The sequence below is a fragment of the Nycticebus coucang genome, chromosome 7 (genome assembly GCF_027406575.1).
Source record: "Nycticebus coucang isolate mNycCou1 chromosome 7, mNycCou1.pri, whole genome shotgun sequence".
Classification (NCBI taxonomy): Eukaryota; Metazoa; Chordata; class Mammalia; order Primates; family Lorisidae; genus Nycticebus; species Nycticebus coucang.
Window position 1 is genome coordinate 100,670,472 of NC_069786.1, and position 16,923 is coordinate 100,687,394.

The 16,923-nt window shown below is 42.9% G+C and overlaps 1 protein-coding gene across 1 annotated transcript in view; it reads left to right on the plus strand.

Moving 5' to 3' along the window:
* The first annotated feature begins 1,002 nt into the window (after positions 1 to 1,002).
* The window catches only part of LOC128590308 (cytochrome P450 20A1), a 60,142-nt gene continuing 44,221 nt past the window's right edge, over positions 1,003 to 16,923 (plus strand). Inside the window, exons 1-5 of the mRNA XM_053597622.1 lie at positions 1,003 to 2,166; positions 4,304 to 4,353; positions 5,448 to 5,614; positions 9,492 to 9,634; positions 15,156 to 15,323. Coding sequence (XP_053453597.1) covers positions 2,095 to 2,166; positions 4,304 to 4,353; positions 5,448 to 5,614; positions 9,492 to 9,634; positions 15,156 to 15,323 — 600 coding nt within the window. The 5' untranslated portion in view covers positions 1,003 to 2,094. The remainder of the gene's footprint in view (positions 2,167 to 4,303; positions 4,354 to 5,447; positions 5,615 to 9,491; positions 9,635 to 15,155; positions 15,324 to 16,923) is intronic.

Genomic DNA, 16,923 nt, shown 5'->3' on the forward strand with positions numbered 1-16,923 from the left:
GTAGCCTAATCACTTACACCCTCATATTAATCTGAAATTAAAGAAGAAAAAACGTGGGGCGGCGCCTGTGGCTCAAAGGACTAGGACACCGGCTGCACATACTGGAGGTGGTGGGTTCAAACCCAGCCCCAGTCAAAAACTGCAAAAAAAAGAAAAGAAAATGAACTTCTGAAACACCACAGCTTGACACACTTACCTAAAGAGAAAAATCTAAAAGTATTTCTGCCAAATGGAATATTAAATAGCAATGTTTCATTATATTTGCTATAAATGCCAAGAGTTGGCATTTTCAATGAGATAAGCTAAAATGCATTCCTTTTTCTACTTGTTCTTGACGTTGTATGATTTTTATATTTATTATTTAATTTTTGAGACAGAGTCTCACACTGTCACCCTGGGTAGAGTATCCAGGCATCACCACAGCTCACTGCAACCTCAAACTCCTAGATTCAAGTGATCCTCCTGTATCAGCCTCACCAGTAGCTGGAGACTACAGGAGCCCAAACAACGCCCAGCTATTTTTTTTTTTTTTTGAGACACAGTCTCAAGCTGTCGCCCTGGGTGGAGCACTGTGCTGTCACAGCTCACAGCAACCTCAAACTCTAGGGCTTAAGCGATTATCTTGCCTCAGCCTCCCTGTAGCTGGGACTCCAGGCGCCCACCACAACACCCAGCTATTTTTTTGTTGCAGTTCAGCTGGGGCTGGGTTTGAACCCGCCACCCTCGGTATACGGGGCCGGCGCCTTACCCACTGAGCCACAGGTGCCGCCCTAGTTTTGTTATTTTTAATAGTAACAGAATCTCCCTCTTTTTTTTTTTTTGAGACAGAGCCTCAAGCGGTTGCCCTGGGTAGAGTGCTGTGACATCACAGCTCACAGCAACCTCCAAGTCCTGGGCTCAAGCGAGGCTCCTGCCTCCGCCTCCCAAGTAGCTGGGACTACAGGCGCCCGCCACAAAGCCCGGCTATTTTTTTGGTTGCAGCCGTCATTGTTGTTTGGCGGGCCCAGGCTGGATTCAAACCCACCAGCTCAGTATGTGGCTGGCGCCTTAGCCACCTTAGCCACAGGCGCCAAGCCCAGAATCTCCCTCTTAAACTCCTGAGCTCAAGGGATCTTCCCTCCACGGCCTTTCCTCAAGCTAGGATTACAGGCAGGAGCCACCACACCACGCCCCGCCCCAGGGTAAGGAAATCTTATCCACCATTCACAACAGTTGTAATAGATTCACATTTAGTAGTAGTTCAAAAGGAATTCTGCAGAAACAGAAGTATGTAATTACTCGCAGACCTTCCTGCCCAGGCTAGGTTAGGTGAGTGGTTTTCATTCAAATTTCAGTGTGTGACGGTATCTATTAAAACAGATTGCTGTGTAGCCTTCCTCGAGTGCCGGATTCCGACGCCCAGCTGTTGCCCTCGATAGAGTGCTGTGCCGTCACAGCTCACAGCGACCTCAAACTCTTAGGCTCAAGCGATTCTCTTGGGACTACAGAAGCCTGCCAAAACGCCCGGCCACTTTTTGTTGCGGTTCTCATTGTTGTTAAGCTGGCCCGGGCCGGGTTGGTCTCGCCAACCTCGGTACAGGTGGCCGGCGCCGTAACCATTGTGTTATGGGCGCCTCGCTCTTGCTCAGAGTGGCCTCGAACTCCTGAACTCAAGCAATCCACACGCTTTGGCCTCCCAGATTACAGACGTGAGGCAACGGGCCCGAGGTTTTGATCTTGAATCCATCGGAAAAAGTGTTGGTCGAGGCAGGGCAATAATAACAACTAACGTTTCTCAGAAGGCAATGCTCTCCGTTCGCCAGCATTTCCGTTTCCAAGTCGCGGACATTCTCTGAAAACCTGCGAACCGTAACCCAGTCCTGGGCTATGAAGCTAGCATTCAGTTCAGGCTCTGGGGATGGGTTAGGGACCAGCGCCGGCTCCTCGGTGATCTATTGCTCTCCCCCGCAGGCCGTGGCCACGCCCCCGACAGCCTATTAGCTCGCAGGTCCTCCGGCTGCCCTCGCCCACACGCTGTTGCCGTGGGTCGCACCAGGCTGAGGTGTTGCTGCCTGAGCGTTGGATCCGAGACGTGGCTCCCAGGGCAGAGGAACCATGTTGGATTTCGCGATCTTCGCCATAACCTTCTTGCTGGCGTTGGTGGGAGCGGTGCTATACCTCTACCCGGTAACCACTGGCTCAGCCCTCAAGGGCTCTGGCCGCTGCCCTAGCTTCTCTCTCAGCCGCATCCGCACTAACTGGCCCTCTGCTATCCACAAGGGGCGGACCTGAGTGGAGGGCTCGGGCTCTGGCGCGGGAACCGCCCCCGGCGTCACGTGACGGCCCTGTGATGGCTTGGGTTCTATGCGGCTTCGCTGCGGGCCACGGGGACGCGGGGCTCAGTTACCCAGTCGTGTGCAGAGCAGCCGAGGGAGGGCTGAAGACTGGTCCACACGGGCTGGCCTCCCCTCTCTGCCCCCGGAAGCCAGCTCCACTTTCCAAGGCGGCTTTGAATTATTTGGGGTGGCCTTTTGGTAGTAAGTTTCCAGACCCAAATTCTGGCTCTGGTGCAGTGGCTCACGCCTGTAGTCCCATCTACTCGGGAGGCTGAGGCAAGAGAATCGCGTAAGCCCAAGAGTTTGAGGTTGCTGTGAGCCGTGTGACGCCACGGCACTCTACCCAGGGAGACTTGAGACTGTGTGTCAAACAAACAAAACAAAACCCAGATTTCTATTTTCTACTGTGTCAGGGAGGAAACTCCAGGGCGCGCCACTCCTTTCTCTTTTCCTGAGGATTCTCCCAGAACTTTTCCAGTCGTCTGCCTTTTTTTTCCGTCTGTCGACCTATCGTTACTGGAATCCAGTCAGCTCGAGGTCTTGACCTTACCTCTCGCGGGACTGCAGACACAAACCGGCGCTTGGGAAGAAACTGCGCCTCGGGTTACTGTGAACGCTCTCCCCGCGCTGTGTCTCTGCGTCACCTGTTATTTCTCTGGTCTTTGTCAATCTCAGAGGGAGGTGGTGAACACAAGAGTTAATGAAGAATAGTCTTTTTTTTTTTTTTTTTTTGAGACAGCGTCTCACTTTGTCGCCCTCGGTAAAGCGCAGTGGCATCATAGCTCACAGCAACCTCAAACTCCTAGGCTTGAGCAATCCTCTTGCCTCAGGCTCCCAAGAACCTGGGACTGTAGGCATGTGCCCCATGCCCAGCTAGTTTTTCTATTTTTCTTTTTTTGTAGAGGCAGAGTCTCACTTTATGGCCCTCGGTAGAGTGCCGTGGCCTCACACAGCTCACAGCAATCTCCAACTCCTGGGCTTAAGCGATTCTCTTGCCTCAGCCTCCCGAGTAGTTGGGACTACAGTCGCCCGCCACAACGCCTGGCTATTTTTTGGTTGCAGTTTGGCTGGGGCTGTTTGAACCCGACACCCTCGGTATATGGGGCCGGCGCCTTACCGACTGAGCCATAGGCGCCGCCCAGTTTTTCTATTTTTCAAATAGAGGCACGGTCCTACTCTTGCTCGGGCTAGTCTGGAACTCCTGAGCTCAGGCAATCCACTCACCTCGGCTTCCCAGAGTGTGAAGAAGAATTTTCTGTCTGATTTGTGCACTATAGGATTCCTAGCACATGAAACTCTGGCACATAATAGATTGAAAGAATAAAATTGTTTCTATTGGCTAATCAAAGCATAGTCTCATTTAAAAATTATCAAAAATTCGAGACCCAGGGCAACTTAACACGTTAAATTCCTTGGAAAATTAGATTTCTGAAAGTTCTAGATTGTGTAGTTGTGATCCAGTCTAATCCATTGGTTATTTCTGAAACAAACATTAAGGCAGAGTATGGCTACCAGTGATGTACTTGGAGTCATTCAAGGACTTTTTTTTTTTTTTAGAACTTTATGACTCCCATATGTGCAACCTTCTTGGCTCTTTAATGAGGACATTAATTACATTTATGAGGGCTCTGCCTTCGTGACCTAACCACCTCCCAAAGGCCTTACCTAATAATATATTTGGAATTAGGTTTTTGTTTTTTTTTTGGAATTAGGTTTTAATATATGAATGTTGGAGACACAAACATTTAGGCCATAGCAGTCAACTTCTATTTTGGTGAATTATTTGACTAGAAAGAGCATACTTATTTTAGGAATGAAACTATTATAAGCATGGAATTTTTTTTTTATGCTAAGCCTGTAGTTGGGTCCCACACCCAAGAGGTCTGCCGTATACCTTTATATTTTGCCCATTAAGTGAGAGCACCTAATCCCCCTCCCTCCTCCAGCATATATGAAATTCATTATATTAATTTTTTTTTTCCCTTAAGGCTTCTAGACAAGCTGCAGGAATTCCAGGGATTACTCCAACTGAAGAAAAGTGAGTAGTGTTTTGGAATCAAGTAGATTCAACTTTTCATTTTTGGTATAAAAACTAAAACCATATTTTTCGTTTACCCTTCTTATTTAATTCCCCTTGTTTACCCTAAATTTACCACTGCTCAAATAACCTAACTTTGTTAGTGATGCAGGACAAGTGGCATCCCAGCCAGCTCATGGAGCTGGGGGGCACAGACCTGCTGCCTCTGCCTTGGTGATGTTGATGCAGTGGCAGCAAGCAGTGGAACCAGTGGGTGGAGGGTGGGCAGGGGGATCTCCAATTCCTAGGCCTGGGAATGAAAGGGATTGTAGCCATTGACTTGCGACCCAGACATGTTCCAGACGTGTCCTAGACACGCTAAATGTGACTACGAAGGGCCCCATGCGAGTATATATACCCCTAGACAAAGAGCCGACAGACAGGGAGAGAGAACACTTTTCTCTCCTGACTCGAGTTTTCTCTCTCTGCCAGGAGCTCTGGCACTTCTGTATTCTTTTCTGTAAATAAATCCTGTCTTACCACTGATCTGTGGTCCGTGGATTCATTCTTTCAATCACCTAGACCAAGAACGTACTGCAGAACGAAATTCCCGTATCATTAGGACCAGATAAGAGGGCTGTATAAATCAAATCTTTAATTTCTTTCACTTCCTCTTGCTCAAAAAAGCTGAAAATAGAGAGGATTAAGATAGAAGGAAAGAAGAAAAAAATTGTCACAGCTGGTCTGATGATTTTCACCAGCCTATGACGATGTCTATTATTATCTCAGAATTATATGCAAAAGTTGGATGGTTTTCCAGTACCTAAGTCAAATGTTCCTTGTGTAACTTTTTTACTTGAAGTGTTATGAATTCTCAAAATATCAGATAAATCCATGTCTTGTGAGAAGGCAAATAAAGGGTGGTCATAAAGTTCATGTGCAATTTAAAATAGACTACTATTTTAAATATAATAGAGTTTTGGATTTTGCAATAATTTGAATTTCATGAGCCTTTTCATCTGTGGACACAGTTAATTGAGTTGACTGTTATTTTTGCGATATTTTTTTCCCCCGAGTTAAATTGATTATTTTGTCAAATCTTTCTGTTTTATCAGAGATGGTAATCTTCCAGATATTGTGCATAGCGGAAGTTTACATGAGTTCCTGGTTAATTTGCATGAAAGATATGGGCCTGTGGTCTCTTTCTGGTTTGGAAGGCGCCTTGTGGTTAGTCTGGGCACTGTTGATGTACTAAAACAGCATATCAACCCCAATAAGACATGTAAGTTTAATTTTTTTTCTACTTAGCTGATTCTTATCTTGAAAAAGAGAATATAAAGAATTATAAATTGAAATTACTCACTTTGTTGCCCTTGGTAGAGTGCCCTGGCATCATAGTTCACAGCAACCTCAAAATCGTTTGGGTTCAAACCATTTTCCTGCTTCAGCCTCCCAAGTCGCTGGGATTACAAGTGCCTGGCATAGCACCCAGCTATTTTTAGGTAGGAGGGCTTGCTCTGGCTCAGGCTGATCTCGAACCAGTGAACTCAGGCAATCTGTCCCACTCGGCCTCCCAGAGTGCTAGGATTACAGGCATGAGCCGCTTCGCCCAGCCCTGGAATAGCTAAATTTATTGAATGCTTTGTACTGTGTGCTAGGCATTGTACTATAATCTCGATTACCTCATTTAAGACAGTGTTATAAAATAATTATCTTTTTCTTTATAGACATATACAATAAAATCCCAATGTAGGGCGATACCTGTGGCTCAGTGAATAGGGCATCGACCCCATATACCTAGGGCGGCTGGTTCATACCTGGCCCCGGCCAAACTGCAACAAAAAATAGCTGGGCGTTCTGGCGGGCACCTATAGTCCCACCTGCTTGAGAGGCTGAGGCAAGAGAATCGCCTAAGCCCAAGAGCTGGAGGTTGCTGTGACCTGTGTGACGCCACGGCACTCTGCCAAGGGCAGCAAAGAGAAACTCTGTCTCTAAAAAAAAAGCCCAATGTAAATTACAGCAGGATTTTTCTAGGAACCTGAAAAAACAGTTCTAGGGTACATCTGAAACAGTAAATGTACATGAGCAACTAGGAAAAACTTTAAAAAGAATATTGGTTGGGCATGGTGGCACATGCCTGTAATCCTAGCACTTTGAGAGGCTGACGTGGGTGGATCAATTAATCTCAGGGGTTGGAGACAGCCTGAGCAAGAGCTAGACCCCATCTCTATTAAAAATAGAAAAACTAGCCAGGCATTGACGTGGGCACCTGTAGTTGCAGCTACTTGGGAGGCTGAGGCAAGAAGATTGCTTCAGCCCAAGAATTTGAGGTTGCTGTGAGCTCTGATGCCATGGCACTATACCCAGGGCAACAAAGTGAGACTCTGTCTCAGAAAAAAACGAGAAAAAAAGATTATTAATGAGGGAAATACTTGTACTATGAGATAGTATACCATAAAGATAGATTAATTTAAAGAATCTTGTAGTATGGGCCGGGCGTGTTGGCTCATGCCTGTAATCCTACCACTCTGGGAAGCAGGTGGATTGCTTGAGCTTAGGAGTTTTGGACCATATTGAGCAAGAGCAAGACCTTGTCTCTACTAAAAATAGAAAAACTAGGCGCCAGCCACATACAACATTGTTGGCGGGTTCAAATCCAGCCCGGGCCTGCCAAAACAACAATGACAACTAGAACAAAAAAATAGCCGGGTGGTGTGGCAGGCACCTGTAGTCCCAGCCACGTGGGAGGCTGAGGCAAGAGAATCGCTTAAGCCAAGGAGTTGGAGGTTGCTGTGAGCTGTGATATCATGGCACTCTACCCAGGAGGACAGCTTGAGGCTCTGTCTCAAAAAAAAAAAAACCAGCTGGATGTGGTAATGCACACATGTAGTCCAAGCTACTTGGGAGGCTGAAGCAAGAGGATTGATTAATCCCAAGAGGTTGAGGTTGCTGTGAGCTGTGATGTCACAGCAGTCTATTCAGGTGGACAGTGAGATGCCATCTCAGAAAAAAAAAAATCTTGTACTGTGATAAAAGTAAACAGAAAGGTTGATGAAATAGGGTAGATAGTTCAGAAGATAAACCAAATATATGTGTATATGAAAAAGATAGCTTTTTGTGACAAAGGAGAAATAATTCCCAAATAAATGGTTTGGGGAATATTGTTAGCTATTTGGAAAAAATAAATCCAATTCTTGCCTTGTTCTTTATATTAAAATAAATTCCACATAGTCAGAATATGAAGTCATAAAAGTAATAGAGGAAAACGTGGGTAAATATTAAATTTTTTTGGTGGGTGGGGGGAAATACAGATAAACCCGTTCTTACAATGACATGAGACTTAGGAGCCATAAAATATAAGTTGGATTAATATATCTACATAAAAATGAAAAATTTTAGTACACTAAAAAATACCTTGAGTCTGTAGTCCCAGCTACTTGGTAGGGTAAGGTGGGAAGATTGCTTGAGCCCAGGAGTTAGAGACCATCCTGGGCAATACAGTAAGACTCTGTTTGGAATTTAAAAAAAAAAAAAAAGACACCTTGAGAAAGGATGAAAGAGAGAAGGAACAATGTTGGCTATAGGGAGGAGGGAGTGCATGGAGGAAAGAAGGAAGGAGGAATGATGAGCTCTCACCTAATACACACGATGCGAGGTTATATGGCACACCTCTTAGGTGAAGGGCTCAATTACGACTTGGTCTTTAGCTAACACAACCAAACAATATAACCTAATTGTTTGTACTGTCATATTAATATGAAATAAAAAAATAAAAGAATAAATCATAATAAAAAGAAAAATGTGGGCCACACATTAATATACATAATGTGTAGTACAATTACAGTAATCAATTTACTGTATTTCTGTGAAACAAAAAGTTACTATGAAAAAGTTTGAAAGAGAAATAGGACAACTATCACCCCCCTAGATATAAATATGTATATTGTAAATAAAAACTAACAAAACAAAAACAAAATGCCTTTGGTAGAAAAATGGACAAAAACAAGATAATTAAGAAAGAAGAAATACCAGTGGCCAGTAAACAATTGAAAAAAATTACAGCCTTACTAATAATCACATTGGTTACAAATAAAAATGAGCTTTTTTTTTTTTTTTTTTACCAGTGTCTGATTAGAGGAAAGAAGAATACTGACAAAACTCATTCTTACTGAGGGAATAGGAAACATGGAGCATAAATGTTGCATTGTACAAATTTTCTGGAGAGAAGAATGTTGGTAGTAAGCTTTGACTTAATAACATCTCAAGGAATTTATACATAAATTGGTAATCTCATAAATGTAAAAAGATTTATACTAGCGTTATTTATAATCAGAATTTAAAACAACTTTTTTTTTTTTTTTGGTTTTTGGTTAGGGCTAGGTTTGAACCTGCCACCTCTGGCATATGGGACCGGCGCCCTACTCCTTAAGCCACAGGCGCTGCCCAATTTAAAGCAACTTAAATATTTTGTCAATGGCTAATAAATACTTTCAGGCCTTAAGATGATGATATATACTTTTTTTATGAAATAGCAATTATTATATGCCAGCACTATTCTAAACCATTTACAAATATTAACTCATTTAACTCTCAACTTTATAAAGAAGGTATTATGGTTATTTCTTTTCTTTTTTTTTTTTTTTTGAGACAGAGCCTCAAGCTGTTGCAGGCGTCGTAGCTCACAGCAACCTCCACCTCTTCGGCTTAAGCGATCCTCTTGCCTCAGTTTTCTATTTTTAGTAGAGACAGGGTCTCCCTTTTTGCTCAGACTGGTCTCAACCTGTGAGCCCAAGCTATCCATGCGCCCCGGCTCCCCGGAGTACTAGGATTATAGGCATGAGCCACCTCGCCCCCCCACGTGCTTTAAAATAAGTTAAATGGGCTTTTTAAAATTCAAAGACAGTATAGTGATGTAGGTAGAAAATGTTTACAAGTATTAATGACTTACAGAGGAATTCCCAGCCAGGATATTGTATTTTTGCGAATTTTCATTTAATCTTAAACTGTTCATATTCAGAAAAGAAAATTAAGGAATTTATGGGGAAAAATTGTCCTGTTTCTCTGCTATAATCTCTTATTTCCCTGATTTTGTGTTCTCTTGTTGGAGAATTTTTTTTTTGAGTGACTATTTTGATATAGAAATATTTAATTTGTTTCAGTGGACCCTTTTGAAACCATGCTGAAATCATTATTAAAATATCAATCTGGCTGTGGAAGTGGGAGTGAAAACCACATGAGGAAAAAATTATATGAAAATGGTGTGACTAATTCTCTGCAGAGCAATTTTGGTCTCCTGCTAAAGGTAAGGTGATAAATAGTTTGGTCTGCTGGTTCTACAATATAGATAGTAGTATGTTTTTTGTCTGTTGGTGTGTCTTGTCTTTGTTGCTCTTTATTCTGGTCTCTCTAATTTTTAACTTCTGAAATTTTAAAACACACACACACATAAAAATAAAAGAAAACACAAATCTTAACATCTGGACTCACTTTATAAGTTAGAATGATGAGAGTAGGGACAGCCCGACCATGTTTTCTGTATCATTTGGTTTTTCCTTGTTTTTAGGCTCTTAGATCAGTGTTTCTCACAACATGTTGTGAGGGCAGTGCCTGTGGCTCAGAGGAGTAGGGCGCCGGCCCCATATGCCACAGGTGGCAGGTTCAAACCTGGCTCCAACCAAAAGCTGCAAAAAAAAAACCCAACAAAACATGTTGTGAACGCATCTGAAATATTTCCTCTTGTTAAAAATGCAGATTACTGAGCCTCTACTTGGATGTATTGAATCATCAGGAGAGGGAAGTGACATTTTTACGAAGTTCTACGTATGACTTACAGATTTTGAGAACAACATTCTAATCCATACTATTTCCTTTGTTTCCCTAAAGATCCTTAGCTGAACCCTCAGTGCTACTTGATAGTTCTCTATATCCCCACAGGACTGTTCCAAACCTTCACCATCTTTCTAGTATTGCCAGTCATACCCAACCCATTTGCTTGCTATAGATGGCCCTGTCTCCTTCTTTACAGAGATTATACAGCTCTTTACATCTGAAATCCCTCAGTTTCCTAGTCTTCCACACAAACTTATCTATCGCAGTCCTTTGTTTTTTCTCCTGTTTTTTTTTTAGTATAGCAAAAATAAATTTTATTTAAGAATAAAGAGAAAGGGGCGGCGCCTGTGGCTCAGTTGGTAAGGCGCCAGCCCCATATACCGAGGGTGGCGGGTTCAAATCCGGCCCCGGCCAAACTGCAACCAAAAAATAGCCGGGCTTTGTGGCGGGCACCTGTAGTCCCGGCTACTCGGGAGGCTGAGGCAAGAGAATCACTTAAGCCCAGGAGTTGGAGGTTGCTGTGAGCTGTGTGAGGCCACGGCACTCTACTGAGGGCCATAAAGTGAGACTCTGTCTCTACAAAAAAATAAATAAATAAATAAAGAGAAAGCACTTAGAGAGTTGGAGGTGGGTCCCTCTCACAAATAAGAAGAGAGAAATGGGTTTGGTGCCTGTAGCTCAAGCGGCTAAGGCACCAGCCACATACACCAAAGCTGGTAGGTTCGAATTCAGCCCAGGCCTGCCAAACAACAATGACAACTACAACCAAAAAATAGCCAGGCGTTGTGGTGGGCGCCTGTAGTCCCAGCTGTGTGGGAGGCTGAGGCAAGAGAATCGCTTAAGCCCAGGAGTTGGAGGTTGCTGTGAGCTGTGATGCCATGGCGCCGTACCCAGGGCAACAGCTTGAGGCTCTGTCTCAAAAAAAAAAAAAAAAAAAAAAAGATGAAGAGAGAAACAGCCACAGAGGCAGTGTAGAGGTATAAATATTCTTTCTCTCTCTGTTTGAAATTATTTCATTGGTCTCTTTGTGCTACCAGGCACTAAAACTGGAGCAGTACCGGCAGCATGAATAGAAAAGCAAAAGTAACTATGCCCAGGCTTTAGTATAGTAAAGAGAAATTTTATTTGAGAATAAAGAGAAAGCTTAGAACACTTCCAAAGAGAGTTGAGATTGGGTCCCTCTCATGAGTGAGAAGAGAGAGACCTTTCTCCTGATTTTAAATCTTAAAGAATCCTTTCTTCTGTATAAAGTTAATTCATCCATTTAAAAATAATGTAATTTATGGGCATGGTAGCTCATGCCTGTAAGCCTAAACTCTGGGGAGTCAAGGTGTGAGGATCACTTCAGCTCAGGAGTTCCAGACTAACCTGAGCAAAGCAAGATCCCATCTCTACCAAAAATAGAAAAATTAGCTGGGTGTGGTGGCAGGTGCCTATATTCTTAGCTACTCAGGAGGCTGAGGCAGGAGATTGCTTGAATCCAGGAGTTGAAGGTGGCTGTGTGCTAAGCTGAGGTCATTCCACTCTAGTCCAGGTGATAGAGCAGGATATTGTCTCAAAAAAATAAAACAAAAACTTGGCTCGGAGCATGTTGCTCAGTGGCTAGGCCGACGGCCACATACAGCTGAGCTGGCAGGTTCAAACCTGGCCTGGGCCTGCCAAACAACAATGACAACTACAACAAGAAAATAGCCGGGAGTTGTGGTGGGTGCCTGTAGTCTCAGCTACTTAGGAGGCTGAGGCAGGAGAATCACTTGAACCCAAGAGTTTGAGGTTGCTGTGAGCTGTGATGGGACAGCACTCTACCAAGTGCAACATAGTGAGACTATCTCAAAAAAAAAAAAAAAAAACTCATGAAAGTAATAAGTGATCATTGTAGAAAACAAGGGAAATATAACAATATAAAGAAGTCACCCTTAATTTTTACATATATACACACATATAATTTTTACATACACACAAATACACTCCCAGAATCCTGTGATTATAGCTGTGAGCCACTGTGCCCAGTCTTATATACATTGTTGATATCATACTATATACACAATCGTATATACCTTTTCACTTTAAAACATAACATAAACATTTTCTCATTTTTTCCAAAGTAACTTTAAAATTATACTTGCCTTTTCCTGGTTATGATTTTACAATATGTGGAAAAATTCAGAGAAGTCCAAAGGATAAAGTGAACTTTTTTGGCGGGATGGAGTCTCGGTTTGTTTTCCAGGTAGGAGTGCTGTGGTGTCAGCCTACCTCACACCAACCTCAGACTCCTAGTCTCAAGTGATCCTCCTTCCTCAGCCTCCCAAGCAGCTGGGACCATAGGCACCTGCTACAATGCCCAGCTAATTTTTCTATTTTTGGCTAATTTTTCTATTTTTAGTAGAAACAAGGTCTCACTATTCCTCAGACTGGTCTTGAACTCATGAGCTGAAGGGATCTGCTCGCCTCGGTCCTAGAGTGCTAGGATTACAGGCTAGAGCCACTGCGCCTGGCTTCCCATTTCTGCACAGGAACCTGAGACAGCTGAGATGGTCACAAGTTATGTACTTTTCCTAGAGTTTACGGCAAAAATTCATGTTTATTAAGAAGAATATTTTCTGAAAGCAAACAAACTTTGATCTTTAGGGAAAGAAAATCTTATGATATTACTATATTCATTGTTTTAGAGTAGTACAAACCATGTCCATGTGAGACAGTGAACTTAAATCAGTGAATGTGTGTGTTTGAATGCTCTACTGGTTGACCGTTCCTGTCTGTCTCCTTTTCCGTGAGCCTCTCTATTTCCTGAGACATGACAATTAGGCCAGTTAATAACCCTACAATGGCTTGTAAGTGTTCAAGAGGAAAGGAAGAGTTGCATATATCTTTAGATAAAAAGTTAGAGGCTTGGTGCTTGTAGCTCAGCGGCTCAGGCACCGGAGCTGGTGGGTTCGAATCCAGGCTGGGCCTGCTAAACAACAGTGACAACTCCAACCAAAAAATAGCCAGGAGTTGTGGTGGATGCCTGTAGTCCCAGCTACTTGGCAGGCCAGGGCCGGAGAATCGCTTAAGCCCAAGAGCTTGAGGTTGCTGTGAGCTGTCACATCACAGCACTCTACCAAGGGCAACATAGTGAGACTCTTGTCTCAACCAAAAAAAAAAAAAAAAAAAAAAAAATCAAAAGCTAGAAATGATTACAGTTAGTGAAGAAGACATGTCAAAAGCTAGACCTGTTACACCAGTTAGCCAGCTGTAAATAAAAAGAAAAAGTTCTTAGGGCCAAGCGAATTGGCTCACGCCTGTAATCCCAGCACTCTGGGAGACTCGGCAGATTCGCCTGAGTTCACGAGTAAGAGTTCAAGACCAGCCTGAGCTAGAGCCAGACCTCGCCTCTAAAAATAGCAGGGTATTCCAGGAAGGCTATGTTAACCAGAGTGATGAAAATATGTCAGATTGTTTATAAAACCAGTGTATGGTACCCCATGATTGTATTAATGTACATAGCTATGATTTAATTAAAAAAAAAAGGAAGGAAAGAAAAATAGCAGGGTATTGTGGTAGGCGCCAGTAATCCCAGCTACTTGGGAGGCTGAGGCAAGAGAATCACTTGAGCCCAGGAGTCTGAGGTTGCTGTGAGCAATGATGTATTTGTCCTTTACTCAGGGTGATGAGCTAAGACTCTGTCTCAAAAAGAAAAGTTCTTGAAGGAAATAAAATATACTACTCCAGTAAACACAGAATGATAAGAAAGTGAAACAGCTTTATTGCTGATACGCAGAAAAGTTGTTTTTTGTTTGTTTTTGTTGAGAGAGTCTTACTTTGTCGCCCTTGATAGAGTACTGTGGCGTCATAGCTCACAGCGACCTCAAACTCTTGGGCTTAAGCAATCCTCTTGCCTCAGCCTCCCAAGTAGTTGGGACTGCAAGTGCCCACTGCAGCTGCAGACAATTTTTACAAACAGTGTCTTGCTCTTGCTCAGGCTGGTCTTGAACTCCTGAGCTCAAGCAGTCCACCCACCTTGGCCTTCTAGAGTGCTAGGATTACAGGTGTGCGCCTCTGTATGTGGCCCATGGAGAAAGTTTTATTAGTGTGGAAAGATAATCAAATCAGCCACAGTAGTCCCCTAAGCCAAAGCCTAATTTTGTCAGAACAAGGCCCTAACTCTCTGCTACTTTGAGAAGGCTGAGGTAGATGAGAAAGCTGCAGAAGAAAAATTGTTTCTTTAGAGACCAGCCTGAGCAAGAGTGAGACCTCTCCGCTCTACTAAAAATAGAAAAACTAGTTGGATGTTGTAGTGTGTAGCTCTTCAAGAGGCTGAGTTAAGAGGATCGCTTGAGTCCAAGAGTTTGAGGTTGCTGTGAGCCGTGATGCCACAGCACTCTAGCAAGGGCACAAAGTGACTCTGTCAAGGAAAAAAAAAGTTGGTTAATAGGATTTAGGGAAAGAAACCATCTCCTTGACATAAATATGCAAAGTCAAGCAACAAGTGCAATAGAGAAGCTGCAAGTTATCCAAAGGATCTAGCAAATATAATGGATGAAGGTGGCTACACTAAACAAAAGATTTTCAATGGGAACAAAACAGGCTTATATTCAAAGAAGATGCCGTCTAGGACTCTGATAGCTAGAGAGGAGAAATCAATGCCTGGCTTCAGAGCTTCAGAGGTCAAGCTGACTCTCATGTTAGGATTAATGTAGCTGATGCCTTTAAATTGAAACAAATGCTTATGTACCATTTCAAAAATCCTAGGACCCTTAAGAATTATGATAAATTTACTCTGCCTGTCCTCTGTAAGTGAAACAACAAATCCTGGATGATTACATATCTATTTACAACACAATTTACATAATATTTGAAGGCAGTGTTAGTCTGACAGATGAAGTAATACCTGAATGCTTACTTTGGTTATAGAGTTGAACTATGTATACTATGAAATTAATCTACTTGCTGGAGTTTTCTAAGATTTAGTAAGAAGAGTAGTAAATCCTTGTGGTTTTCCTGTTCTCTTTCAGCTTTCAGAAGAATTGTTAGATAAATGGCTGTCCTACCCAGAGACCCAGCATGTACCCCTCAGCCAGCATATGCTTGGTTTTGTTATGAAATCTGTTACACAGATGGTAATGGGTAGTACATTTGAAGATGACCAAGAAGTCATTCGCTTCCAGAAGAATCATGGCACAGTAAGTCTAAGGCTGAATTTAAAATTATCTTTCATGAAATTGGATAGTCAAGTAATGCAGATTTTTCCTATCAAAAAGGTTTAAGAATTTATAGTGGAGAAATTCCTTGTTTGGGGCTGAAAAGAAAAATGTAAGAAAAATGATTATTGCCTATTTTAAAAAGTTAAGAATTGCTTTTTATTAAGTAGTTACTTTTGAAGTGTAAAAAGCACATTGCTAAAAAAATTGAGACTCTGTCTCAAAAAAAAAAAGAAAGAAAAGAGACAGGGTCTTGCTTTGTCGCTCAGGCTGGTAGAGTTCAGTGGTGCAGTAATAGCTCATCCTACTTCAAACTCCTGGGTTCAAGTGATCTTTCACCTCAGCCTCTCTAGTAGCTGGTACTGCAGGCCTACAGCACCATGCCTAGCTAATTTTTAAAAGTGTTTTATAGAGATGGGATCTCCCTATGTTACCCCATGTGATCTTGAACCCTTGACCTCAAGTGATCCTCCCACTTTGGCCTCGCAAAGTCTAGGATTACTGGCATGAGCTCTGTACCCAGCTGAAATTTTCTTTCATTATTTAGCAAGCATATTATAAAAACAATGTTGAATTCTAAAATAAAGACAAAAATTGTAATTTTTTTAATTTCTTTGTTTTGAAACAGAGTCTCAGTCCCTCTGGGGTTGAGATGCCATGGCATCATAGCTCACAGTTACCTCAAACTCTTGGGCTTAAGCTATTTTTTGCCTCAGCCTCCCAAGTAGCTAGTTTTTCTATTTTTAGGAGAGACTCTATTTTTAGGTGTCACTCTATTTTTTTTGAGACAGAGTCTCACTTTGTTGCCCTAGGTGGAGTGCCTTGGCATCACAGCTCACAACAACCTCAAACTGTTGGGCTTAAGTGATTTTCTTCCCTCAGCCTCCCAAGTAGCTAGGACTACAGGTGCCCACCACAATGCCCAGCTATTTTTTTGTTGCAGTTGTTGTCGTTTAGCTGGCCCAGACCAGGTTCGAACCCTCCAGCCTGGGTATGTGGCCGGCATCCTACCCACTGAGCTACAGGCACTACCAGAGGTTGGGGGGGGGGGTCTCACTCAAGCTGGTCTCGAACTCAGGAACTCAGGCAATCCACCCACCCCAACTTTTCAGAGTGCTAGGATTATAGGTGTGAGCCATTGCACCTTGCCCTGTTCATTACTTTTAGTGGTCAAATCTCTTTAATGTAGAACAGTTCCTCAGCTTTTCTTTGTTTCTTGACCTTGACATTTTTGGAAAGTATAAAATAGTTATTTTGTAGAATATTCCCTAACTTGAGTTTGTCTGATACTTTATGAGTGGATTCACCCAGCTAATTTTTATTTTTTTATTTTTTTTGAGACAGAGTCTTACTTTGTTGCCCCTGGTAGAGTGCCTTGGAATCATAGCTCACTGCAACCTCAAATTCTTAGGCTCTATCAATCTTCTTGCATCAGCCTCTTGGATAACTGGGAGTACAGGTGCCCACCACAATGCCTGGCTACTTTTAGAGATGGGGGTCTTGCTCTTGCTCAGGCTGGTCTTGAACTTCTGAGCTCAGGCAATCCACCCAGCTCGGCCTCCCAGAGTACTAGTATTATAGG